At 36.3% G+C, this 25,214-nt stretch overlaps 11 protein-coding genes across 11 annotated transcripts; 5 read left to right on the top strand and 6 right to left on the bottom strand.

Moving 5' to 3' along the window:
* Positions 1-400: 400 nt before the first annotated feature.
* FDP41_009430 (uncharacterized protein) lies at positions 401-2,046 on the top strand (the record flags this gene model as incomplete). Its single annotated transcript, XM_044713388.1, has 4 exons — positions 401-477; positions 561-1,138; positions 1,196-1,582; positions 1,649-2,046. 4 exons carry the CDS (start codon positions 401-403, stop codon positions 2,044-2,046), a joined length of 1,440 nt encoding a protein of 479 aa, XP_044557241.1.
* Positions 2,047-2,263: 217 nt separating this feature from the next.
* Positions 2,264-4,421, top strand: FDP41_009429 (uncharacterized protein; the record flags this gene model as incomplete). Its single annotated transcript, XM_044713386.1, has 4 exons — positions 2,264-2,718; positions 2,837-3,480; positions 3,641-3,986; positions 4,175-4,421. 4 exons carry the CDS (start codon positions 2,264-2,266, stop codon positions 4,419-4,421), a joined length of 1,692 nt encoding a protein of 563 aa, XP_044557240.1.
* A 26-nt stretch (positions 4,422-4,447) lies between these two features.
* On the bottom strand, positions 4,448-8,760 carry FDP41_009428 (uncharacterized protein; the record flags this gene model as incomplete). The annotated part of the gene is made up of 6 exons (XM_044713385.1): positions 4,448-4,744; positions 4,806-5,136; positions 5,244-5,586; positions 5,792-5,913; positions 6,015-6,794; positions 6,902-8,760. 6 exons carry the CDS (start codon positions 8,758-8,760, stop codon positions 4,448-4,450), a joined length of 3,732 nt encoding a protein of 1,243 aa, XP_044557239.1.
* Positions 8,761-9,392: 632 nt separating this feature from the next.
* FDP41_009427 (uncharacterized protein) lies at positions 9,393-10,970 on the bottom strand (the record flags this gene model as incomplete). The annotated part of the gene is made up of 6 exons (XM_044713384.1): positions 9,393-9,481; positions 9,632-9,643; positions 9,764-10,141; positions 10,346-10,353; positions 10,410-10,518; positions 10,694-10,970. The coding sequence occupies 6 exons, from the start codon at positions 10,968-10,970 to the stop codon at positions 9,393-9,395; spliced, it is 873 nt and encodes a 290-aa protein (XP_044557238.1).
* Positions 10,971-11,347: 377 nt separating this feature from the next.
* On the top strand, positions 11,348-14,170 carry FDP41_009426 (uncharacterized protein; the record flags this gene model as incomplete). The annotated part of the gene is made up of 1 exon (XM_044713383.1): positions 11,348-14,170. One exon carries the CDS (start codon positions 11,348-11,350, stop codon positions 14,168-14,170), a length of 2,823 nt encoding a protein of 940 aa, XP_044557237.1.
* A 58-nt stretch (positions 14,171-14,228) lies between these two features.
* FDP41_009425 (uncharacterized protein) lies at positions 14,229-15,799 on the bottom strand (the record flags this gene model as incomplete). The annotated part of the gene is made up of 2 exons (XM_044713382.1): positions 14,229-14,867; positions 14,963-15,799. The coding sequence occupies 2 exons, from the start codon at positions 15,797-15,799 to the stop codon at positions 14,229-14,231; spliced, it is 1,476 nt and encodes a 491-aa protein (XP_044557236.1).
* Positions 15,800-16,145: 346 nt separating this feature from the next.
* Positions 16,146-17,039, top strand: FDP41_009424 (uncharacterized protein; the record flags this gene model as incomplete). The annotated part of the gene is made up of 1 exon (XM_044713381.1): positions 16,146-17,039. The coding sequence occupies one exon, from the start codon at positions 16,146-16,148 to the stop codon at positions 17,037-17,039; it is 894 nt and encodes a 297-aa protein (XP_044557235.1).
* A 106-nt stretch (positions 17,040-17,145) lies between these two features.
* On the top strand, positions 17,146-19,035 carry FDP41_009423 (uncharacterized protein; the record flags this gene model as incomplete). Its single annotated transcript, XM_044713380.1, has 3 exons — positions 17,146-17,574; positions 17,733-18,653; positions 18,709-19,035. 3 exons carry the CDS (start codon positions 17,146-17,148, stop codon positions 19,033-19,035), a joined length of 1,677 nt encoding a protein of 558 aa, XP_044557234.1.
* Positions 19,036-19,085: 50 nt separating this feature from the next.
* Positions 19,086-21,084, bottom strand: FDP41_009422 (uncharacterized protein; the record flags this gene model as incomplete). The annotated part of the gene is made up of 2 exons (XM_044713379.1): positions 19,086-19,705; positions 19,773-21,084. 2 exons carry the CDS (start codon positions 21,082-21,084, stop codon positions 19,086-19,088), a joined length of 1,932 nt encoding a protein of 643 aa, XP_044557233.1.
* Positions 21,085-21,357: 273 nt separating this feature from the next.
* FDP41_009421 (uncharacterized protein) lies at positions 21,358-23,211 on the bottom strand (the record flags this gene model as incomplete). The annotated part of the gene is made up of 1 exon (XM_044713378.1): positions 21,358-23,211. One exon carries the CDS (start codon positions 23,209-23,211, stop codon positions 21,358-21,360), a length of 1,854 nt encoding a protein of 617 aa, XP_044557232.1.
* Positions 23,212-23,268: 57 nt separating this feature from the next.
* On the bottom strand, positions 23,269-24,342 carry FDP41_009420 (uncharacterized protein; the record flags this gene model as incomplete). Its single annotated transcript, XM_044713377.1, has 1 exon — positions 23,269-24,342. One exon carries the CDS (start codon positions 24,340-24,342, stop codon positions 23,269-23,271), a length of 1,074 nt encoding a protein of 357 aa, XP_044557231.1.
* Positions 24,343-25,214: the final 872 nt, after the last annotated feature.

Raw genomic sequence — 25,214 nt, 5'->3', positions numbered from 1 at the left:
AAGTCATTTCTGAAGAGAAGAATCATCATGCTGATGATGATCAAAAAGCATCACTGACCATTCAGAATGAAAGATCGGGAGAGAGCTATTCCACTTTGAAGACCTTTCTATCGAAATTGAGGTCCTCTGTTCTCATCGATTATTCCGAAGAAAAAAAATAGAGTGTCCTTCAGGAATCAATTCTTTCAGCATGCAAAGGAAGTGTATAAAAAATTGAATTTACAAGACGAAGAGATTATTCCAAGATTGGAGAAATTAGATAGTACGTTTCGGATCATATTTTTACTGAAGGAAGGAATTGATTTTAATATATTGAAAAATTAATTTTAATTTTTAATATTTAAATCTGAAAGATGAAGGAAATTGGAGTTCAAACGCAGCATATACCATTAAAGCTGACATGTTTGGCTCTATTGAGTACAATATCAAAAAACAACTGGAAGCAAGCAAAGCACTGCGAGAGCCAAAACCAATTGAGTAAGTAGTCATGTTGACAAATGATATTATTTATGAAGTGATGTGTGTCTGTTTAAACAAATATGATTTTCTGCTCAATGAAGCGAATTACTATTTAACGTAGCAACCACAGTATCAAGAGATTTTTCGTTGAGCTCAATATGCTCGAAATATTTTCGAGATATTAATTTGTCTTCCTGTAAAATTACTGAGATCGATTCCGAGTTTGTAAATTATTGCAAGTTTCTAGAAATACTAAGTCTGTCATTCAATAAGATTGACTCAATCAAATTCCTTCCGCAGCAATTGTATGGCCTCAATGCATATTCGAACTCCATTTCAAAAGTTGTTCCCTTAAAAACGTTTCCAAACATTGTTCATCTCGGTCTGGGCTACAATAGATTAAATAATTTAGAGTTTATTGAGGAATGTCCATACTTGGCTTCTCTGGATGTTAGTTTTAACGATTTAACAAGTTTGGAAAAATCAATTCAATCGCTGACCAAAGTTCCGAATTTGAAAACTCTAAATTTGCAAGGAAACTGCTTTTGCATGCTCGAGCATTATAGAGGAGCGGTGTTCTCATCTTTACCAAAGATTGAAACACTAGATAACGAAAATTTTACAGAGGAGACCAGGAAAAGATATATTGACTTATTTCACGGTTTCTCAAACGAAAAGAGTAAGTGGGAGTCATTTGATTTTTATCTAATTAACATGTCATGACAATATTCGGTAGAAACAAAACTTGTTGTGACATTAGCATCATTGAGTGGAGTTAATTTTGATGAAGAAATCAAATTAATTGAAGATGAAAATGCCTCTGCCAACGATAAGAATGGAAAGAAAACGCCCATCAAAAGAATACCGTCCGCGAGTAAAAAGAAAGCTCCAAACGCCAAGAAACCCAGTGAAATTACATTTTTCAAGAGTATTTATTACATTGTAAGGTTTTCTTGGCCCAAAGAGGACGAAAAAGATGAAACCGCCTTTATTGAAAGTAGTCCTGTCTATTTACCTGATCCTGATCCAAAAACAAACTCGAGGATTGTGTCCATTGATTTTAAGGATACCTTTGAATTTCATATTTCTGAAAAATCTCTTGGAGTGAAGCATCATATTGAGAGTAAGTATTTTTTAGGGACTGTTCATTCTAAGAGCAATTTATCTGTTACTTGTTAATAACATAAAGAACCCATAAGCTTTTACGTATATCGAATTGTTGCCAATATTCAAGATGACGATGATTCCAACAAGATTGAGTTATCGAGAGATTTGCTTGGAATTTTATTTGCAAATTTCAACATCTTATGGGAAAGAGGGTTTACACTACCTGTTCCAATACCTGAAGATGATGACTCTGCCAAGTCAGGAGACGAGCTCAAAGCACTCATGAAAAACTCATTAGAAGAACGTCATAACCTTCAAAACGATATCAGTACATCATCTTTGTCAAACCTAACGATGGGAGTCTCAATCACACAACCTAATGAGATTTGGGAGAGTTATGAAAAAGACTGGAAAGATCCAAAGAAGAGAAAACAAGCTGCTAAAACTGCCAACAACAAGAAACCACCCTCGAGAAAGTAACACGATTATGATATGTTTCAATACCTTTAATCAATTAGAGCTACATTCTTATTCGGAACTTTTCAGAAACAAAGATTATAATGGACATTAAACACTCCGTCGTTCATACGTCCACGTCAGCACCGAAACACTTTGAATTTCTGTGTTTTTCATGAGCTCTTTAGTTTTTGGAATCAAATTCATCAACATTTCAGATTAAAATCATCATTTTTAAAAAATGTCACAAACCAAGTCACTTGTCAATCGAGTTCTACCGATCCTCATGTTCCTCCTCTTCTTCATCATCATTCATTCCACCAACGTCATTACATGCGCTGCCATTGATGATGAGGTCATTGTCAAAGCGCCCATAGGAACCTATCAAGGATTTATTTCACAATTTCCAGAATACAAAGCCACAGCAAGAGCATTCACAGGCATTCGTTATGCAAAAGCTCCAGTGAACTCTCTCCGATGGAAACCCACACAACCATTGGATGCTTTTTCAGGAATTTACAATGCAACGATCGAAACACCTGGATGTCCACAACGATGTGAATTACCACCTCACACATGTCCCAAGACACAGAGTGAAGATTGTTTGTTTTTGGATTTATATACGCCACGATTAGGAGCCATGAAAAAGAATGAATTGTTACCTGTGTATGTGTTTTCCCTGGTGGTCATTTTGAGGTGAGTGGTTGGTGAATGGTTTGTTTTTGGAAATTAAGATTTTGTTTTTCTTGAATTGGATAAATTTGTTAATTTCTAAATTTGGAAAATCGAACTGCATACGTAACACTCAACGCAGCAAGGAAGTAAGTAATCGATCCTATCAAACATTATATTCAGGTGAAATTCTTATTGAAATTTCATCATCTTCTCAAATTGATCATGCAGCTCCAAACTCCATTCTCTACGATGGTACCTTCATTGCCAACAAGACTTCCATCATCATGATCATTGCTGGTTATCGATTAGGAGCATTAGGTTGGCTCGCTAATTCAAAAGCTCAAATGTCTGGAAATTATGGATTTATGGATCAATTAACAGTTCTAAAATGGGTGCAAAACAATATTGCTGCTTTTGGTGGAGATCCAAAAAGAGTGACCATTGGCGGTCAATCTGCTGGAGCTACATCAACGACTGCTCATTTAATTAGTCCAGCAAGTAAGGGACTTTTCCATCAAGTGATTGTAGAAAGTAATCCATTAGTGTTGCCCATGAGATTGATGGACGATGTGACGATTAATTTGGCAACTCCTTTTGCCAAACAAGCGAATTGTGATGTGAGTGATTTTGAATGTTTTCAAAAATTGTCGATTGATTCGATTTTGGAAGCTCAATATTTTTTGGACACTTATAAGAACTTGTCAATTCCTTTGGAGACATTTTTACCTTGGGCTCCTACTGTAGCAAGTTTTGACAAGTTGATTCCTTATCAAACCTTTGAGGGTAAGTGAATTTAATATTATTTAGGAATAATTGTAAAGTTTGTTTTTGAAAAATTTACCATATATAATTTGAACCATGTGTTATTTGTGAATGTCACATGTGAATCTCAATGTCACTCCTGAATTTATTCTTGAACACAAATCATGGTACTACATAACAGCTGTACAAAAAGGATATTATCACAAAGTTCCAATGATTTTTGGAAATGTGGCAGAAGAAGCTCTCATTTTCATTTATATGGGAAGTAAAAAAAAGATGACTACATTGGAATATATGGCATTGTTATATGCTGTTTTTGGTATTGAAGATGGAGCAAGAGTGTTGAATTGGTATCGTCCTCTTCTCGATGGTGATAAACGCCCAGAATTGAGTATTATGGGAACTGATTATATATTCCTGTGTTCATTAAGAAATGTTCTCTCACAAATTACCACTCAAAATCCTGAATTACCAGTTTATAATTATATTTTTAATCATGTGTTGACTTTTGATGCTTGGGGACCAAAGTAAGTTGAAACGAATCATAGATTGTTCATTATTTAAAATATTGAAATCTATTTTGAAAACAACAAATGATTACCTTAATGAAACAAATAAGGTACACTTATTGTGTGGGACATGTTTGCCATGGAGCTGAATTGCCATTTGTTTTCCATTCGCTAGGTGTTCACACATTGCCTGACATGCACTTCAGTCCGGAAGAAGATATTCTCTCCATTTCCATGGTTAATTACTTTACCAATTTTGTGAAATATGGAAATCCAAACGGTAATTCAACTGCTGTGACATGGCCTCGATTTAGTGCCAACAATCGCCAAACTATGATGTTCCAAACACCATTCAATCAAATGGTCAAAGACTACAAGAAGGATTATTGTGATGAATGGGATTACATTGGTTACGATCATGGTTGGTTGAATCAACTCAAAAAAAAGAATTAAGCATCCAAAATGGTGCGAGAATTGTTTTAATGAACAATTTCTTCGTCTTTTCTTAATTCGTTCACTTCCAACTCACCATTATCAACTTTTAATGAATCATTTCGACAATCAACTCCATCATTTTCTTCACACAAAGCAGGCAAGTGATGCTTTTGATGAAGTAAATAACACTTCATTTCTCCTTTACCTTTAACATAAACTGCTTCTCTTTCTACAAATTGATAACTTTCCCATACTCTTTCATAGGATGTCCTCGAAAGTTGAATTCTTCCTGGAACACCAGTACTTTCCATTCTTGAAGCTGTGTTGATGGTATCTCCCCACTAGTTCATGTGAAGAATAACATTTGAATGAGTCAACAACAACATGAAAGATCACACTTACCAAATCGTAGGCAAATTTCTTGTGACCGATCACTCCTCCAACACACTCTCCTGTGTGAATGCCAATTCTTAGATTAATCTTTTTACCTTTGTCCTTATTAAAATTATGAAGAAAACCAAAAATGTCAATGGCAAACTTGACCATTCTTTCAGTGTGATCACTGGCTCTTGAAGCATGAGCACCAGCAACACAAAAATAAGCATCTCCAATGGTTTTAATCTTGTCAATATAATACTTTTCAGTGAGATGATCAAAATTGTGAACAATGTCATTGAGAAGAACAATCAATTCATTGGGTGACATGATACTACTCATGACAGTAAATCCAACCCTGTGGATGAATGAATATTTCAATGGTAATTTAAAGTTGTTAAATAATTCAATGACCAAATAAAATGTTTCTAATTAGGTTTCACCTTCCATATATATAAAGCTTACATGTCAGAAAAGAATACTGTCACATCATTAAATTTTTCACAAATGGAGGTTTCTCCTTGTTTGAGACGAATTGCCACAGGTAATGGAAGAATATTTAACAATAATTCTTCACTCTTTTTCTTCTCATCTGCAATCAGAGTGGTTTGTTTCTTTTCATTGGTGATATCTTTCACAAAACAAGCAATCTTTGTCTTTCGATTATAAAAACTCATTGATAAAGAAACGATTGCAGAGAATGTCTTTCGATTCTTTCTCGAACAAGTAATTTCAAAAAGTTCAGAAAATGCATTTTTGGCAGCTGACATTTCTGAAATAATTTTCTGTAATCGTTGTGGTGAATTTTCTGGATGGCTCAATAAATAGATTTGGAATTTTGTGATTCAACACAAACTGTTTCAACTGATCGTTTTGGTCAATAATTTCCCAATGAAGGTAATTTAACATTCTCCTCAGATGATGTTCTTCATTCCAATACGCAGAAAGAGAGGAATAACTCCAAATCATACACACAGTACCAACGATCAAAAAAGACACAAAAATGCACATACTCATGATCAGTTGTGGATGTTGTTCGCTTTTCACATAGGTAGAAATAAATTTAAAAAGTTTCTCAGAGAGTGAAACAGCCAAAAAGTAAATGTCATTAAAATATAAACGAAGAAACGAAGAGCTGTCTGTTGATCATAAAATCCATTGTAAAAGTAATGATTATATTCTGTGGAGGTATCAATGAATGAGGTCACTAATTTGTCCATTCCCAAACAATCATACTTGATGTGAGTAAGAGTGAGAGTGTCATTGAGTGAAATGTTGTTGTTGTTGACTGAATCATTCAGAGTAGTCGTGGTATTGGTGGTAGTAGTGTTCAACAATTTTTGACAAATGGTCAAAGAATTTCCCACCAACAGCGAATCAATTTCTGAACTCAGACCTTTCACCGGTGATTTGTAATTCGTTTCATTTCCTCCTACTACAATTTCTTTCCAACACAATATGCAATTTATAAGTTCCTCGGCATTGTCGTCTCGAACCACATTCCATGGGAGGAGCATGAGATTACTTTTTCGAACCATTTCCAATAATCGAAAAGTGACTCTCATGGAAGTTCTCATGACTGTATTGAGCAAATTAACAGTATTCATGGTGGATGATGTTTTGATGTCATTGGAATAGAATTCCATGAGAAGGCAAATGCTTGATGCAAAGACGAATAACATGGTCATGATGGTGAGAAGTGTGAAAACAATGGAAGGTGTAACACGAGAAGAATTTTCTCTGAAAGGATCAGTCATTTCTTTTTCCAATTGGTGATAGAATTTTCCTGTTTCATCTTTGGGAAGAGTGGTGAATTTTACAAGTTGGTTAAATTGTAACAAGTGATTGCGCATTATGACAATGAAAAATAAACAAAATATAAAATAGAGACCTAATAGTGAGCCACACACTCCAAATAAGATTTCCCCAATACGATTAATGTCACTCTTAGAACTTGCTATATAAGAAGTACAAAAGAAATCAAATGCTGTTGTCATTTCTCTTCTATTAAGGTAACTGTTGTGTCCAAGCAAAAGATTAGAATTAAGTATATCATTAACATTTGATAGTTTAAGAAATAGGTATTTCATACATCCCCAATAATTATTTCAAATACTACTTACAAGAAAAGAAGTGGATAATTGGCTCTCGTTTTGTTAAATGTCACAAAATCTTCATTGCTCATGACATGAGCAATGTCATCTCCCTGATTGAGAATATGATCCACAAAGGCACTGATAGACGTGGTCGCATTCTCATAGAGTGGGAGTACTGTCTCATCTTGTTGTTTGATAGGAATCAAAGTTGATCTCAATAAGGAAGTATCGTTTCGATATTTCAGCATGAGAGATTTGTACAGAGTGTCACATTCTTGAACAAGAATGGTGGAAGATCGGTTCAAATTTTCAATTTTTTTCTTGGAACAATTCTCTGAAATCAATTCCTTAAATAATTCTTTGTGAAAATAAGTCATGGCCTGTTGCTTCTTTTGTAGAGATTGAAGGGTTTGTTTCAAATCGACATTGATCATTGAAAATTTTTCCACATTTGCCTCAATTTCCTTACTTCTCAATACAATAAAATAGGATTGCACAAGAGATGGATTATTCTTTTTTGCGTGGAAAAGCATGGAGAGAGCCAATGAATGAGACGAGTACAATTCTTCTTGTGTTGAGTAAAAACTTGTTATAATAGCACTAATGAGAAGAAAATCCACATTTGTGATCGATTTGGAGGTGCCACATAATTTCAGAAATTGTAAAGCCCATTCCAGAGCATTGTCTTGCTTGGATGAAAAAGCATCACTGATGGAAAGTCTTAAAAAGAGAATGAGCTTTCTCATGGATTTGTTTTCTTGAAAGGTGTTGTAAATTTGAATGGCAGAGTGTTTGTCTGTGAGATGATGAGTCATAAATCTTTTGACCGCATTTAACACTCCAAATCTCAAATACAATTCACAACTCAAAGTTCCCAAAACAAATCCCAAAGCTTGCAGAGCGATTGTGACTCCTGTGATGATTCCTCCCAACTGAGAAATGTATTCTTGTTGTTGCTCTTGTTGCTGAATGATATTTCTCATCAAAGCAGAGGCCATGATCGGTCCAAGGCATCCCAACGTTTTACCACACAAACATCCAAACACCAACGAATTGATAAAAGTCTTGTAATAAGGTAAACCATACAGAAAGTACACGGCAACCAAGAAACTCAAGAAACACTTCACAGCACTTGCTGAAATCGCCTGATTCACATGTAATAGAACATTTAACACCACACATGTTTGATTCAAAAGATGAATACACACTCCAACATTGGGGGAAAACATTCCAAAGAGTGAGAGAGAAGTGCGTGTGGGAGGAACTGTCTCCTCCATCACTAAAACTCCCAAACTCACCAAGATCATGTTAAGAATTACACCCACACATCCAATCACAATGAATGCAGTATTGAGAGTAGAATTCATAGTGATGGAGGGAAAGTATTCATTCGAAATGGTATGAGAGGATGAAGAGGAGGAACTTGATGACATGGGCACACAATGAATCCACACCATCCAATTGGTAAACACGAGCATGAATAGAGAGAGTGGTTGAATAAGGATTCTTTTGATCTTGTCACAATACTTGTTTCCCCTACTGTGTAACAGATAGAAAACAGCATACATGAAGAGAGTGAATAATTCCAACGCTAGAAATACTGATGACAAGACAATAATGGTCATATACGAATAATGTTCCGCACCCAACGTAATGGGATAGAACATGACTCGATGAATCCATGAAGGAATGATTCCCCAGAGTGGTGGTTGAGCTAATGTTGCATTCTCCTCTTCATTCAGAGTGGATGGAATTGATGACAGAACCATACTCACATACAATACAAAGGCATTTCGAAACATGGACAAGAGAGTCGTTTGCCATGAAGTGACACTCGCTTGCTTTGAATTGACAGCAACAAGAAAGGAAAATATCTTGTCTTTCATTTGCTTTGAAATCTTCCACCACTGGATCCAATCGAATCAGATGATGCATTGCTTGTTCCAGTGAGTGCCAAACTTTCATTGGCGACCGATTTGGGAATGGCCAAGTGTGGTTGTAGCTGTGCGTTGGTGGGTGTTCCTGAGAGAGTGTCCGTGTCTACAAGATCTTCATTAGAGGGTGGTTTGAGTTGTGAGGTCATAGTATTGAGATTGTCGTGATGTTTTTTTGATGTTGTTCGGTCATGATGATGATGTCTTTTGCAGTTAATACCTTCATGGATGTGCGAAATGGACAAACCAAGAATTTGGCACGCGTGAACCAATGACAAGTATGAGCTCCATTTTCGTACAAAACGACACCATGGGTTATCCATCTCTCATCACCAATTTGTTTAAGGCTCGAAATAATGGATATACTCCATCTTGAGATTTGTAAAAGGAGGGAGATGTTAAAGACGAAATAATGCGTACACTTGAGGAGAGTCGCAACACGTTACAAAATGGTCATCGTTCTTGATTATAGCAATAATAATGCAATGATGGGCATTGATAAGCAGAAAGGAGAGATCATTACAATAATACAAGATTGTTCACTCTCTCTTGTCAATAAATAAGTGTGATGCATTGCTTTTTATTTAAACAATTGGAACAGCAAAGGCACATTGAGTTTCAATGGCCAAGTTGTAGAATCTGGATGTTCCTCTTACAATACGGAAGAACCCACCTGTTGTAGTTTTTGTTATTGTAAATCATGATTCCAACACCGGCATTGAAAGGTAGTGAAATTTCGCCATTTAGGTAAACATTTACAAAAAAATAAAAATACGAAAAAAAGGTAAAATCCAAATAACAACAATCATAATGATTTGCATACCTTCACCCCATTCTGTCAACGTTGAAAGGTAGTGACCATCATTGTGCATTTTGAAAACATTTACAGTTTGGATAATTTGAAAGGTTAAAACATTATTAAAAATGATAACATAAAGAATAACGAATTGCATACCTGTTCCCCATGAGTTTCTAACAATCCAGTATTTCTTTCCGCCTTCCTCACCCCATCCTACAACAGAAATGATGTGATTAATCATTGGGAATACTTTGAACTCTTCAAAGATACCACCCTTATAGGCTTCCAAGGCGCTAGTAGCATCGATACCGCATGAGATTGGACCTCTAGCATAGATTTCACTCATCATTTCATGTTCTCCGTCAATGCTACCATATTCGCTCACTCTCCATCTGTTGTAATTTCTGATTGCGAAACATCCGGTTGAATTGCAAGTACCACATTCGGCGAATGCAGAACAATCCTGATCAACAGCCTTGTAGTTATTGCATGACTCGTCAGGAATGCCGTGATCGTGAGCATATTGATAAACGGCTGTTTAAAAGTTCAATATGTCCATGACAATGACCAGAGAAGGAAGAACAAGCATCAATGTGAAAAAATCAACCTTGAAAAAGTAAAACTACATACGAATATCATCACCACCCTCTAATGATTTACCGGGTTCAAATAAGATTGATTATTATTGATAGCATGTTGATGTGACGTTCGCTTGTCAAAAATTAGTCGTTTACATACCACAAGATCTATTAAAATTATTAAGATTATATTTCAACAAATGAACCGTCAAGTATACACTTACCCAGCATCACCACAAGCAATAACGTGCTGTACTGACAACAAGGCACGAGGGAATTGATTCTTTCTGGCAATGTTGATTCTATCAGCAAGAGCACTTGTAGAGCCGTGAGCTGTGGTGGGACAGCAACAAGTAATATATTCGAGCGAGAAAGATTTTTTCACAATAAGTCCGCCATCACATCATCATGAAATAGTTCAGCAATCGCAACAATTATTGATATATCATTCACAACATTGAACATCATCAATTCAATATTCATGTCTAAAACAACTACCAAAACTTACCCCAACAGCTACCACAATAAATTGGAATATGTTGATTTCTTCCGACAGACAAATAATTCACTCCAGCAATATTTCTCCAATCCCAAGAAGCAGGAAGATCTTCTGGTTTCAAATAGGTGTGAGGTTGTGCAGTCTTGATGTTATTACGAATAGCACTTTCCTTTCTCACGTAGCAAGGGTGCTTTTGGTGGAAGGAGAGTTGTTGTTGTTCCTCTCCGTAAACAAGAAGAGAAGCCTCGACAAGAACAATCAGCAAGACAAGCCAGAGATTTTTCATTTTTTTAAAACTGATGATCTCAATAATGTTAGAACAGGGGAAGATATTCAGTTTGTTGAATGTTGGAAGAGAGTATTATGCAGACAAGTACTGATTCGATCCAACCTTTATTATGATAATGATGAAAATCAATAATTATCTTGATTTGGAGAACCGAGAATGTTTTGGTTGATAATTTCCATCCAAACAAAAAAAAATCATCGCCACCAAAATCGCCGACCGAAGTAGGCCATTCACTTTTGCACTCTCTCCGAACGAAACCTTTTTGCTGGCACTCTCTCGAGCTCGATAGTGAATTCAATTTTGCTCCTCTGTTTTTGCTCGTGAGCTCCCGGTTGAAAAGAGCACAACAACAGCACAAACTGAACCCTAAAAGAATGCTGCCCACCAATCAACAACAAAACCTGTCTTTGCTTTCATCATCATCACCAACAAACAACACAACAAACAATACTGCACATACGAACACTAATGGCAATACAAACAATAGCCTATGGAACAGCCTGCAAACGCTGATGAATCAAAGCGGAAATAACAGTAATAATCCCTTATTGCACCAGATGAATTATCTGATGGCAGCACAATCATCACTCCCTGGTACAGGAAATCAACAATTACTTAACAATTTATTACAAGGACAATCCATGATCAATAACAACACCAATTTCAACAACAACATCAACCAACAAGCTTTGAACCTTGTCGGTAGTATTTTGAATTTGGTAAATTCAGCATCCCCACAACAGCAGCAACAACAGGCTAGTAGCAACATCAATAACAACAACCAGTTGTATAGTAACAATGTCAATATGCCAACAACAACATCAGATCAAAACAATAACACATCATCATTATCAAACTCCTCTATTCTGTCTCCCCCACAACAACAACGACTACCGTTTACTGCATCCTCAAATGGTTCGGCCGATCAAACTCTCCGTCCATTCCAGAGCCCTCAAATGTTGAATCAGTCAGCATTTGTGTTGTCGCCTCCATCATCAGCCACTTACTTCCATCCTATTACTTCCGTTCATCAAAGTCCGAGTTCCGATTCTTCATCATGTCTTTCTTCTGCAACTTCAATCAAGCATCAGCAAGTAAACTCTTCATCCACAACTGCAGAATCAAATATCCAAACATTTATTAGCAAAGGAAACACAATGGGATCAAGTATAAAACAATTCTTCAACAACCCTACCTTGAGTGATGTTACCTTTATCATTCAAGGCAACAAATTCTTTGCGCACAAGTTAATTCTTTGTGCAAGAAGCAACTATTTCAATCAACTGATACTAACTAAATGTAATAATACTGCTGTTCTTGAAATTGAGATTCAAGATGCTTCTGCAGATATTTTCTACAGTATTTTAGAGTTTGTGTACACGGATTGTACAGTTTTGAGGTCAGACAAAATTTGGGAATTGTTTCAGGCAGCTAAATTTTATCAGCTCATTGCTCTATTGCAGCAATGTCAAGAATTTATTATAGGAACGCTTGTGGATGGAAACGTTTTTCAGCAATGGACCAAGGCTCAACAATTTGGAGCCATCATGGTTGCAGAACATTGCCTCCTGTTTGTGAAAACAAAATTTGAGAAAGCTCTCAAGCTTTTGGATTTGTACAATACTTTGGATATATCAACCAATCCAGAAATTATCCTTAAAGCTATTCAAAGTCAACAATTCAACAGACTTGGCAATCCTCCAACACCAACAAACAGAAGCAAGAACCCGACCAAAAATGATCCCATGTATCAATCTCTCACATCCTTCACTTTCCCTCCGTCAAAAAAGGAAGAGGAAGAAAAACATGACATACTGAAGAGTCACACAGAGCCTGTTCATGAACAGGATGAAAAACAAACCCAACATGAGCTCACACAAACATTTGAATTGTGGGGAGAAGGAATTATTCCTCCTGCTGCCTTTCCTACACGATATTCAATGGATCAATTTCCTTCATTCTTTAGAATTGACTCAAATGATACTACTCAGCAAGCAAGTACCGCTTCAGATTCAAATAGTGCTCCTGAAAACAATTCGTCTTCAGAAACAAAAACTGAGAAAGAAAAAGATTCAACCTTAGCAGAACGATCATGCGTGTACAGACGTTTATCAGTGCTGAGACAAGACTTACATTCTGTCGGAGTGTTTTTCCAACACATTATTTCATGTATTACACGATTATTACATGCTGAGAGAACTACGTTGTTTATGTATGATAAGAGGACAGATGAGCTCATTTCTCAAGTTGCTATTGGAGAGGAAGAAATTAGAATTCCAAGCAATAAGGGAATTGCGGGCTCCGTTTTTCAGAGCGGAAAAAGCATTAATGTTGCTGATGCCAAAACAGATTCAAAATTTGCTCCAGAGGTTGACAAGTCGACCGGATTCTCGACAAAGAGCGTCATTTGTGCTCCCATACTGGGCTCGCATAATCAATATGTCGGCGTGCTCGAGGTTTTAAATAAGCATACAGGAGCATTCACTGAGAAGGATGAACAAATTCTTCAATTTGTATGTGAACTACTTTCGATATTTGTTCAAGAACAGCACTTAGAGGAGATTGAAAATATTCACAAATGCACAATTCTATTACAACCTTCATCATACCGGAGAAAGTCAGTGGCTCCACTTCAATTTGGAAATAGAAAAGCCTCTCATAGAATGTCTGTATCTGTTGATGATTCCTTCGCTTTACTTTTTGGAGAGGGTGATTTCAATTTTGATTTAATCAATACGGAAGAACAGCCGACCTCATTACTACCAGTTAACAATGATGTTGCAAACAATTTAGTAGGACCCAATATTGAACCACTTTGGAACTATGTGCAAAATCATGACGTAAATTCAAATCTAACTTCCAGCTTTGTCACGGTTGATACAACTCCATCGAAAATAGCCTCAGAGCAGCCCAAGACACTAGCAAGCAGCAGTACTAGTTCTACTAACAATACTATTAGCAATGCCTCTAATTTGGATCAGCAATCTGTTATTTCACAACAAACTGTCACTAAGGCATCTAAGAGTACGAAAACTGAAAATGGAGAAAAGAAACGCAAGAGAAATCCAAATGTTAATACCCAACCATCCGCAAGTGCCCCTACGGGAATGCCATTCATGCATTTTAGAATTCCTCGTTATGAATCGCAATTTATTCAATTCGAGGCTGGTGGAGCAAAGAAAAAGAAGAAAAATTAAATTATACACTGCGTTTCAATCTCTAAAAATCGATGTAATTATCAAAGTGTTGCTCTCATCAAATTTGAACATTAAGAAGTACAATCACAAGTCCCGTAATTAGAGTAATCATGAATGGCGAATTACTTCTTGTCCCGCTTGCATTTCCTTGATTCTTTTTGATGACCGACGTCGTATCAAACTCAACCACATAGACAACACCAGCATAATCGTCTGAAATGAACAAACTTCCAACAGGTCCCTTATTGAGCTGTCTCACATCTACAGGACGACCCCAATATTTTGATGTTCCCTTCGTTAACCAACCTTCCAAAAAAACAGTATATCCATTGGGTGCCTTTTGTTCATCTTTCACATCTGAGATCATCATGACTCGATATCCGAAAGGAGGATCTCTGTTCCAGCTTCCATGTTCAGCAATGAACACCGATCGATTGACGTTGAGAAATTGTTTCCACAAAGATGCTTCAGAGTTTCTAAAGAAGATAGTTCCTAACGCTGCGACATGTGCATCCAAAACAACAATTGGTTTCACATAATTGCCATTGGAACAGCTCATTACGGATTCGTTGGGGTTCATGTCTGGGTCGACAATGCCATTGGCATGACAATAAGGGAATCCAAAACTTTTAATATTTGAATCACCTTCATTGTTCAATATCAATTTGTTGAATTCATCTCCAGGAATCAAATTACCCTATCATTTCAATTGAAAAGTGAAATTATTGGTATGTAACGACAAGAGATGAGACCATTTCGTTTTTCACACACAAAACTTACACTCCCACTTACCATATAATCTCTTCCATTATCTGTGAAATAGAGAATTGAATCATTGTTTGGATCAAAATCAAAGCCTACGCTATTTCTCACACCAGTAGCTTCCACTCTCTTTGGTGCTTGGCCTGAAAAATTATTGACATCTTTTGGCAACTCAAATGATGTGATGGTTCCAAACAAATCTGTTAAGATACATGTGTTACATGGTGCTCCAACAGGAACATACATCTTCTGCTTATGAATTCGAATATATTTAAATCCATGCCACGAGTTAGGGTCGTAGCTCTGAACTGGAATTTTTTGATACATGGATGCACTTCGTTGACCACTTTCATATTTAGAGATGACATTTAGAACCATATAAATGGTTGCAATTTCACCAACATATAACGTATCTGTTGAGGAATCATAAGCCACTCCATTCGGGCTATTACTCATTGCATTCACAATAATGTCTTGAGAGAGTAATTGTACATAGCCAGAGCTTGAGTTGAAATCACTCAACAATGTAGAATCATTCATCGTCCGATTGAATCGACTTGTATCGTGATAGAGTGACAAGATGTGAATGGCTCCAGTTCCTGGACTAGATACAAACAAATAGGAATGAGTGGAATTCTTTTCAAAGAGATCCAATTCTCGAGCATTGGGTACTCTTGCTAATACTCGGATGAGTGATCGATTTTGTGCAAGCTCCAACGGCACTGCTGGGCCAAACTGCAAAGTATTTAACGGAAGTGTGTCTTGTGCGAAAGACAAGTGGCAGAATAAATTCACACCGCACAACATCAAGATGAAAAGTAAACCAATGGCCGAAGAGGAGGAGGAAGAGGTAACCCCGTAAGACATTTTTGCAGACTTGGTGTTGTGCGACATGATCATGTTAATTTTCATCGGGTACGATCACACTCTGTGCGGATAATCGACGAATCAGTGCACTTCCCATTCATGGACAGCGGTTCTCCTATGAACATTATGAAAGGAAATGCAACGAATAATTAACCTCCCTTAAAGAAGTAGTCCATCACTTCAAGCTTCTAAGGTAAAAACAACATCAAGTGCATTTCTTTATACAGAGAGAATGTTCACCACCTTTCAACAACCACTGTCGAGTTCCTTGTTCTCTCAAAACCACCGTAGAACATCAAAAAAAAAGATCCAATCATCACTATTCACCATTTCATTTGAAAAGAAAATGCGTCTGCTTTGTGTGGATAAAGGTCTCAGTTTTGCTTTCAAACAACACTTGATGAAATTTAAAACATCATCAGTTCAAACTACACATCAACAACCCCAAGAGGTTGAACTTTCGAATGATCAACTCGAAAATAATACCAAACTTGGTAGTAATGGCAATAATAATGATTATAATTTGGAAAATACAAAGCTTGAAACCATGATTATTCAAGTTGCTGAACCCACAAGTTCCGATCTTGATTATGAACAAGAGGAAGTCTTTATGGAAAGTATTGGAAAAATTGAAAAGGCAATTTTGGAATTTGATCCTCATGTGTTGTTGTTTTCAAGTCGAGGAGGAAAATATGCTTGTAAATTATTGAAAGATCATGTGTGGGAGGGTCCTTGTGTGATGATTTCAACATTGATTGTTTCGTCCATGATTGATTTTGAAGAGACCAATGCAACGCTTGTTTTTGCGTATGGACAAGAGGAAAAAACTGTACCATTTCCAATGATTCAACACTTGAAACAATGTCACAACAATAGGGTTGTCGTGTTGAGCTATGCAAATGAAAGTCATTCCATGAATACTCTGGTGAATTTAGAAAAAGAAGAAGATTTTAATTTACAACATGGCATTGAGCAAGTAAAAACATTGACACAAGAGTATCGAGAGAAAGAGGATGACGTGGTATTCGAAGAGAAACAATTGTCCTTACTACAATTGGTGTATTTAAGTTGGTGCATTGCCAATCAATGTGAAAAGAAACGCATTGTCAAGAATGCTAAATTATTACAGAGCGCTTCAAGTACCTCCTCTCATCTGGATCTGCGACCTCAAGGAGCACCAAGTTTCATGTTGAATCCATCCATGTTGAAAGGAGGATTCAATCAACTTCGAAAGATTTAGAGATTTTCATTTTGATTTTGTTGTATTTATTCATTGATGAATTTGATCATTTTGTAAACAATTTACAATTTAGGAAAATGCAATCAAAAGCAAAAAGCCTTAAAAAATGAAGCGAAGATTAACCTTCGTCTTGCGATCACCAACAACAACAACAACTTCATCACAATGTCCCACTCATCATCAGACTTTCGGGTATTGCCCATCATCATCCACCAAGGTCGGAAATTCTTTATGGTTGACACCGTTCGTTAAAGAACACAATCAGTATAAGTACTTGATTGAAGAGTATGATGAAAACCTGGTGTTCGGAAGAAGGACTTTTTCGCAAACTCATCGATGGAATGAAAATATTCATAATAATCAAAATGAAAAATCCAAACCCTTGTTGGTGGCAGGTAAATCAGATAAATTAAATTCAACATTGTCATCTCCTTCATTGGAAAAATCATCATCCGAATCGAAAGAAGGAAAGGAAGGAAAGGAAGGAAAGAAAGAAGACAAGAAAAAGGCCACTTGGTCTTCTTACTTTAAAAAGGTACGAGTTTTTTCGTCGACGATGATCAGCATCTTCATAACAGTTCGAAAATACGAAATTTTTATGTATTCAAATGGTCATTCCATTCTTAATTACATCTCCTCCTGTGAAATTGGATTACCAAATTGAAACATGACGACAACATTGAGATGTTACAGTGGGTCACTTATGGAACTTTGACAGCCATTGCTATTTCTTTAATTAATCTTCAAGAATTGAGATCAGAAGAAACAAGTATTCAAAAAATTCGAGAAGGTTCAGTGAATTTAAAGCCCTCACTAGATCATGACCTAATTTCAAGAGAACGAGAAATTCAAGAATTGAAAAACTATCTTCCATTTCTTGAGCAAAATAGTCCAGAATTGGTTAATCCATCGTTTGTTCTCGTTTTTGGAAGAACTGGAACTGGAAAATCTTTATTTTCTGAATTATTAGCGAAAGAAATGGGACACAATTGTATTCATATTCAATTTCACAAAGATATGAAAGAAACTCAAATAGTGGAAGCCATCGCCAAAGCTATTAATTATCATCCATTTATGAACCGAAATGATTTACCGCTTTTTAATTATGTCACAACAAGCATGTTAGAAATTATAAGACCAACCAAACCAACTTTTTCTGAAATGACCAAAGTGCTCAAAGACATAACCAGAAAAATGTCAGAACAAAAAGAAGGAATGATTCCATATATTATCTTTGACAATGTTGATGCATTGTATCAGCCAGAGGGTTTTAATTTTCTTATTGACTTGTTGGAATTGGCTAAAGAAGGAGCTTCAAAGAGATGGTTTGGATCTGTTTTTTTTACCTCTGAAGTTGGTCTTAAAGTGCTGAGAACTTCGCCCAGTCATTATTCAATTACCAAGACCTATTATATACCTGGCATTGAGAAACATGCTGCTGTGTCATATATTGCCAAACACATGCAAAATGTTGTTGATGCAGAATCGATCGCTGCCATGCTTGTGGATAACGTATGTGGTGACAATCTTAAGTCTATTATGGATGTGATTGCCAAGTTGAAACAAAATAAGCCTTTAGAGCAAATTATTGATGAATCCATTCAAGAAACAAAGGTGAGTTTTACTGTGAGCAAAGTTGAATAACAACTCTAATGTTCATGCGAAATAGTACAACTTTAGAGGTTTTGAATTAGGTCAAATTGACAAGAATACTGAGGCTTTTGCTGTTTGGAATTTACTCGACTATATGCACAAGAATAATGGCGAATGCACCACAAGTGAGGCCTGTATATGCATTGGAAGTTTTTGTTCGAAGCCTCTCGATCTCATCGATGATTTAATCACACGAGGCATCATTAGCAGTAATCCAAATGGTTCAATCACATTTTTCAATCGTTCTGTCTTTACCTTAATTTCAAAAGCAAAAGAAAAGCGACCAAACGTGTTCAGCAAGTTTAGTTCCTATCAACCAACGGAACGAGTGGTAGATTTTTAATCGTTGGAGTACTTCCAGTACTGTTAAACTCTCGATAGCATTATTGTCATTCAGAGAGTGATATGTTGAGTATATTTGGAAAGGAATTGAACAAGTTGAGTCTTTTCTGTATTGTATCTTCTCTCATCCCACGATAATTTATCCTTCATGATATTAAGCAATTTATCACACTCTAGCATGACTCTAAGAGGATCGTATCTGTACATTTGGCATCTAATAGCCACATCTAATGCAGTACAACAATTTTCTACTCGAACTAAATATCCAATTTCACATTCCAAGTATGGTAAATCCTCCCAGATCTGATTTTGTAAATAAAATGTTGTTTTGGTTCCGTCTGAACTTTCAATCTCTCGAGAACCTTCTCTTAGCACATTCAAACATCGATCTCCGTAACTAAATTTCAAATATCGAATAATATCGTCATGCAAATGATGATATTTTGCTTTCATGGTTTGTGTCAGAAAGTGAACAAAATTTTCTGATCCGTAAATTGGTTGGAGAAGCTGAACTTGACTATCTGATTCTATTTGTGAAGTTGGAGATCCTGTCTTGTTGGATTTTGAATCAAAATTCTTTCCAAAAAGATATCTTAAAACTGCGATGGATGAATAATAGTCTTTAGTTCGATCCAACACCTTGAGAGCATTCTTGAAAACTGTTCCATTTTCTGTGGCCAATTGGATCAACTTTAGCTCATTGTCAAAAAAAGAATCGAGATGAGCTGTAAATATCACCGGTTGTTAAATTTCCAAGTCTCAAAACTCCTTTCAATTTATCAATGTGCTCTCCTGGCAACGCTAGAATAGAGTATCTAAAATGGGGTATGAACTTTCCATATGGTGTGACAATATTATGAGGAGATATTGTAGGCAAAGTAAATGAATACTCTTCTTGAAGGTTTTTCTTGGAAAGAAGTTTGTCATCTTGTGGAGTGCTTTCACATAGAATTAAATGCTTGTATCGAAGCCGATATTCAGTATTGTCATTTTCTATTTTGTCTCTAAAGACGAGTTGAGAATTTTCCAAATCTATTTTCTCAACATGCGTGTGATTCAACGCAAAATTTCCCATCGCTGTTGTGGTGAGAGCCAGTGATGATATGAGACGAGGAAAATTCAGAATTCCACTGTCATAGTACGTAATGCATCTAAACACATTTCTTACATCCTTATACTCCCTAAATAGGTCATCCATGTCTTTGGCTCGTTCTTGAAATCGGTTTCTTAGTATTCCCAGCTTTCCTTCACACATATTTCTATCACCCAAAAATAATTCTTCCATCCATAAATCTCTTCCATAAATGAAATATTCATAGCCCAGAAGTTTCCACATTTGTCTGTAATAATTCAATTTTTGTGAGTTGGTAAATATTTCTGTCGTTCGAAATTGTCTCATTAAATGAGGTGCAATAACATATAAATCATTTCGTTTCTCTAATTTTTCTCTCATGGACGAATAGATATTTTCATAAAATTTGCAAGTCACTGTTGAATTTTCATCGCCATTATTAACACCAGATTTGCATAGCATGACTTTGGTTTGAAAAAAGTTCGGCGTCAAACCACCATTCGAATCTCCATCCAACACATGATGAAAAAGCATGTTGGAATTCAATGTAAATTCATCCTTATACGAAACAAAATCATGTGGAGAAAGCAGACACACCGAATATCCTCTCAATGAAGCTTCATAACTCATGGCAGCTCCAATTAATCCATCACCGACAATACATAAATCAAATTGAGCTTCATGGTTAAATTCATCTTCGTCCATCAATTTCTTCAAACTTTCAAACTGTACAGCTCGGCTAGGAATTTTCAGCATCTCTTCTCGATACGGAAATGTCGTGTAATCAGCACTGGGTAAATCATCCAATGAAAAGGCTTGTACCTCTTGCCAAGCCCGAAAATTCGCTTGAAATAAATTATTAGCAAGAGTACCCAATCCAGCAACGAGCACGAGTAAGCCACTTCCAACTCCGAGAGTTTTCAAATGTTTTTTGAAACGATTTCTGGTGGGATGATCGAAACACGAAAATTTTCTCATTTTTTTATTAAATGATTTCAATAACGTGTTTCATGATGAATATTATTACTATTTAATTCGATCAATCATTAATGTTGATGTATTGAGACTGCGAAGGTTAAGAGCTCTCTCTGATTCAATCTGCTCTTGGTTTCCAAGACTTTTTTCATCTTTGATTGTACAATCAAGGTCAACACTCACAGCTTCTTCAAACTTGATTCAGTCGCAAATATATTCACCTATTCATTCAAAGTGAATTACACAATTTCTCATTCACATTGCTGTTCTATTTGTTTACAAATCAATGACATCTCTTCTCTTAAACTTTTTCGAAGCACGATCATAACTTCTAAAACAAAATTGAGTTCCAATAATCTCAATTTGATAATTCTTAGTTTCTGGAGGTGCTGTAGATTCTTTCCCTCGAACACCAGACGGTGGCCTCACTTGTTTCTCAAAATTGAATTGAAATACAGACCCGTTCTTTGGAATGATAAAGAACTTGTCATCCCGAGTCAATAATTGAAAAGTATTTTCAGTTTCCTTGATGACCATTCCTTCCTTTCCAATGTACGAGCCACAACGACTCTTCACCACTCGGAAGATGCATCCATGATAATCAGCTTTCAATAATAATTCATTATTGAAGAGAGAGGAAGTTCCGAGCATGCTGAGCATGTATTCTTTCCACATGTCATGAAGTGGTAAATAATTATTGAATTTTCGTTGTTGTTGTTGCTTCTTGTTGGATGATGAATTTTTCTTGTGTTTCTCTTTGGTTTCGTCGAGTATCATCATCATGGATGATTGTTGTTCCGAAGTAGTAATCCTGATGGGATGAGAGTTGTTCGAGTCGTCTTCCATCATGATGATGGTACTTTCCATCTTTCTCTTCTTTTTGTCTTTTTGTTTAGGTGTGGATGTCTTGTTGTGTGAAACACTTCTTTCGTCGAGTGATGCTTGTAAAGAATTTTTTCTTTTGTTTTTGTTTTTGCTGGAGAGTCGATCTTTGATTTTGAGGAAGGGTGTTTGTTGGTGTAGTGTCTGAGAAGTGGTGTTGGATGCCTTAGAGTGTTGAGATGAATTGGATCTTGTTGTTGTCTTGTCAACATTTTGTGGAATACTTGTTGGCTTGGCAATGACTTGATTCGAGAGAGCAAGAGATTTCACAGCACTATATAGTTGTGCTTTGTGTTTCACAAAAGATGTTGCTGGATGTGACTTGTGTCTAGAGGCTGTGCCGTGAATTGAAAATATGCATGTGTAGTTGCCGTAATCGTCGTAGAAATGTTGAAAGAGTCTAGGATGTTGAAATAGTTCATAAACTGAGACAGCCCGATAAATGGCAAAGGACGAATGAGTGACAATACGTTTCAAATCTTCATTGATATCATCTTGAGGTACGTCAGCTTTCATTTTGAGAATTGCAATGTCTTTTCCAGTTTTTCCAGAAACAAAACTGAGATGAAAACGTTTTGCCGATGTGAGATCTTCTGCACCTCTATCATTGTAAATTTCTGGCAATTGAAAGTTATTGACAATGTCATTAACATTTCCAAACATGGTTCTATTATTTTGATCAACCTTGTTATTTTTGAGATTGCCTTTCTTCTTTTCCGTTTCACAAAGAATGTAGTGAATGAGTTCAATGGACAAATTTGGAAAATTGTGTACATCAAATCCAGCTCCTGAAAAATTGCAAATTGATTTCGTATAGTCTGTAATAATCTCTCTAACAAAATATTGCCGCTTCCAAATAGAATATAAAGCTTCCACTGTTTGTCTTCTCTCCTCGGAGCCTTCTTGTTCAATTTCCTCCATTGATTTCCCAAATAAATCTTCATCAATTTTAATATTCAACGATCGGTATTGAATTACTCCATATCTCTTATTGTAATTTGCTTGAAAATGTTTCACTAATTCACTTCTCTTCTTTTTATCAACATCTCCAGGCTTGGCGATGGTTGTTTGTTTCGAACTAAAACTTGATGAAGTTCCTCTCCGCTTTTTTACTTCTTTTAATTGTTGAGTAAATTTTTCTCGGTTCGTTTTAGGTATCTGGGATGGTTTCGGAGTGGTTGATGATGATGATGAGGAGGAGGTGAGTGTTGATGAAGAAGAGGATCCTGAGTTTCGATGTCTTTTCATTTTTTTCAAAATGAGAAAATTTATTTATTTGCAATTCTTTATTTCAATATTTCAACTTTAATTCCACTTATTGTGTCCCAGATAAACATCATGATAACAATGTTGCATTCTCGCTCGATAAAATTCATCACTATACTTCAACACGTAACCATTGCATTTAAGAGCTTCCATCACAAATTCAGAATCGTTTTGAAATCCTTCATTCAGAAACATCAATGCATGTCCATTCTGTTGAATAGCAAGTAATGCAATTTCTCTGTCATTCTTCAAGTCATCAGAAGCAAATTGCAGTGGTATAAATCGAAAACCTGGTGAGTGGCAATAATATCTAACTGCAGTCATAACAATTTCTCGATCATTTTTGAGTTCAGAACTTGCAAATTCAAGTATCTTCCCATTTTCTTGAACAAGTTTCATCATGATGTCTTTGTTTGAATAATCAAAAGATTCTAAATGTGAAAATTCTGGAAATATTGTTTTGAGAATTGTCAACATGAATTCACAGTCTAAAAGTAATACTTTAGGTAAGAATTCAAGTGCTTTCTTATTTTGTTTGATTGCTTCCATCACAATTTCCTTGTCTGATTTAAATTGACGCTCAACATACTGCAGTGCTTTGCCATTTTTCTTGACAGCAGCCAAAACAACATCTCTATCTTTGTTGAAATCAAAAGGAACACCAATTCCATACTGTTGAACCATCTCTAAAACAAATTTCTTGTCATTTCTAAGTTGTTCTGATGACACAAATGTCCATGCCCCTTTAAATTGCTTTACAGCTGCGAGTATCACTTCTTTATCGGTGTGAATGTTGTCACCGGCAAATTTCAACTCATCTCCATTTTGTTGAATCACTTTCAACACAAATTCTCGATCTTTTTTTAATTGTTTTGATGCATATTCCAATCCATAACCATACTTTTTGATGTGATTCAAAATAAATTCCTTATCATTCATAAATTCAACAGGAAAGAAATGTTCATATTTCAATTCTCTATTTTCAAGCCATTTCTTTTTTCCGAGTTGTTGTAATGAGAATTTCTTTTTCAATAATAATTCCAATCTCTGAAGATCATTCTCAGAAGAGGAATTTGAAAAATCAATCATCAAAAGTTTTACATTATTTCTCATCGGGATCTGTGGTTTGAAAAAATTTCAAATGGGACAATCCGGTTTTCTCAAAGAGAATCCGGCATAACCAGCTAGGGCGTAAAAATCTATTGATTAAATACACCTTTTTACCAGTATCAATTGATATAAAACTAGCACTCTAACGTAAGTACCTCTTGCGAGGTCCAGACTGTGTTCACCAATTTGATGAATCTCGAGGCTAACGAATCTCATTACATATCGCTTTTTGCCGCGGGCTTCATCGATACACGAGCCGTGTGCTCCATTGCACAGAGTTATTTTTTGTAAATGGAAAAAAGGTTTTCACCTTTTTTACCATACACCTTTTTTACCATAAAAAAAGGTTTTCACCTTTTTTACCATAAATGATCCCTACGCAGGTTCACCTACGAAGACCTTGTTACGACTTTTCCTTCCTACAGACGAATAGATTTAACTGGTTTCCCTCACCTTACGGTTTGGTCCGCCAGGTTCATCTCTTCGTCCCATCGGTAGGAGCGACGGGCGGTGTGTACAAAAGGCAGGGACGTAATCAATGTGGTATGATGAACCACGCTTACTAGGAATTCCTCGTTCACGAGGATGTTCCAATCCTCGATCCCTGTCATAACGGTGTTTGAAAAGTTTACCCAATCCTATTAGGATAAGGGGTTAAAAAACCATAGCGCTCGCTGGTACCGTTATTGTAGTACGCGTGCAGCCCAGGACATCTAAGAGCATCACAGACCTGTTATGGCCTAAATCTTCCTCATTCTACAAGAACGAATGAAGTCCCTTTAAGAAGCTGACAAAAGTCACGTAGGTTTTGGAACAGGCTAAAAGCCAGTCCCGACAAACTAACCCCTCCCCGAAGGAAGAGGCCTACGGCTAGT

This window comes from Naegleria fowleri (assembly GCF_008403515.1).
Source record: "Naegleria fowleri strain ATCC 30894 chromosome Unknown tig68, whole genome shotgun sequence".
In the NCBI taxonomy this organism is placed as follows: Eukaryota; Heterolobosea; class Eutetramitea; order Acrasida; family Naegleriidae; genus Naegleria; species Naegleria fowleri.
The sequence above is the reverse complement of the archived record's forward strand: the minus strand, read 5'-3'. Positions and strand labels throughout refer to the sequence as shown.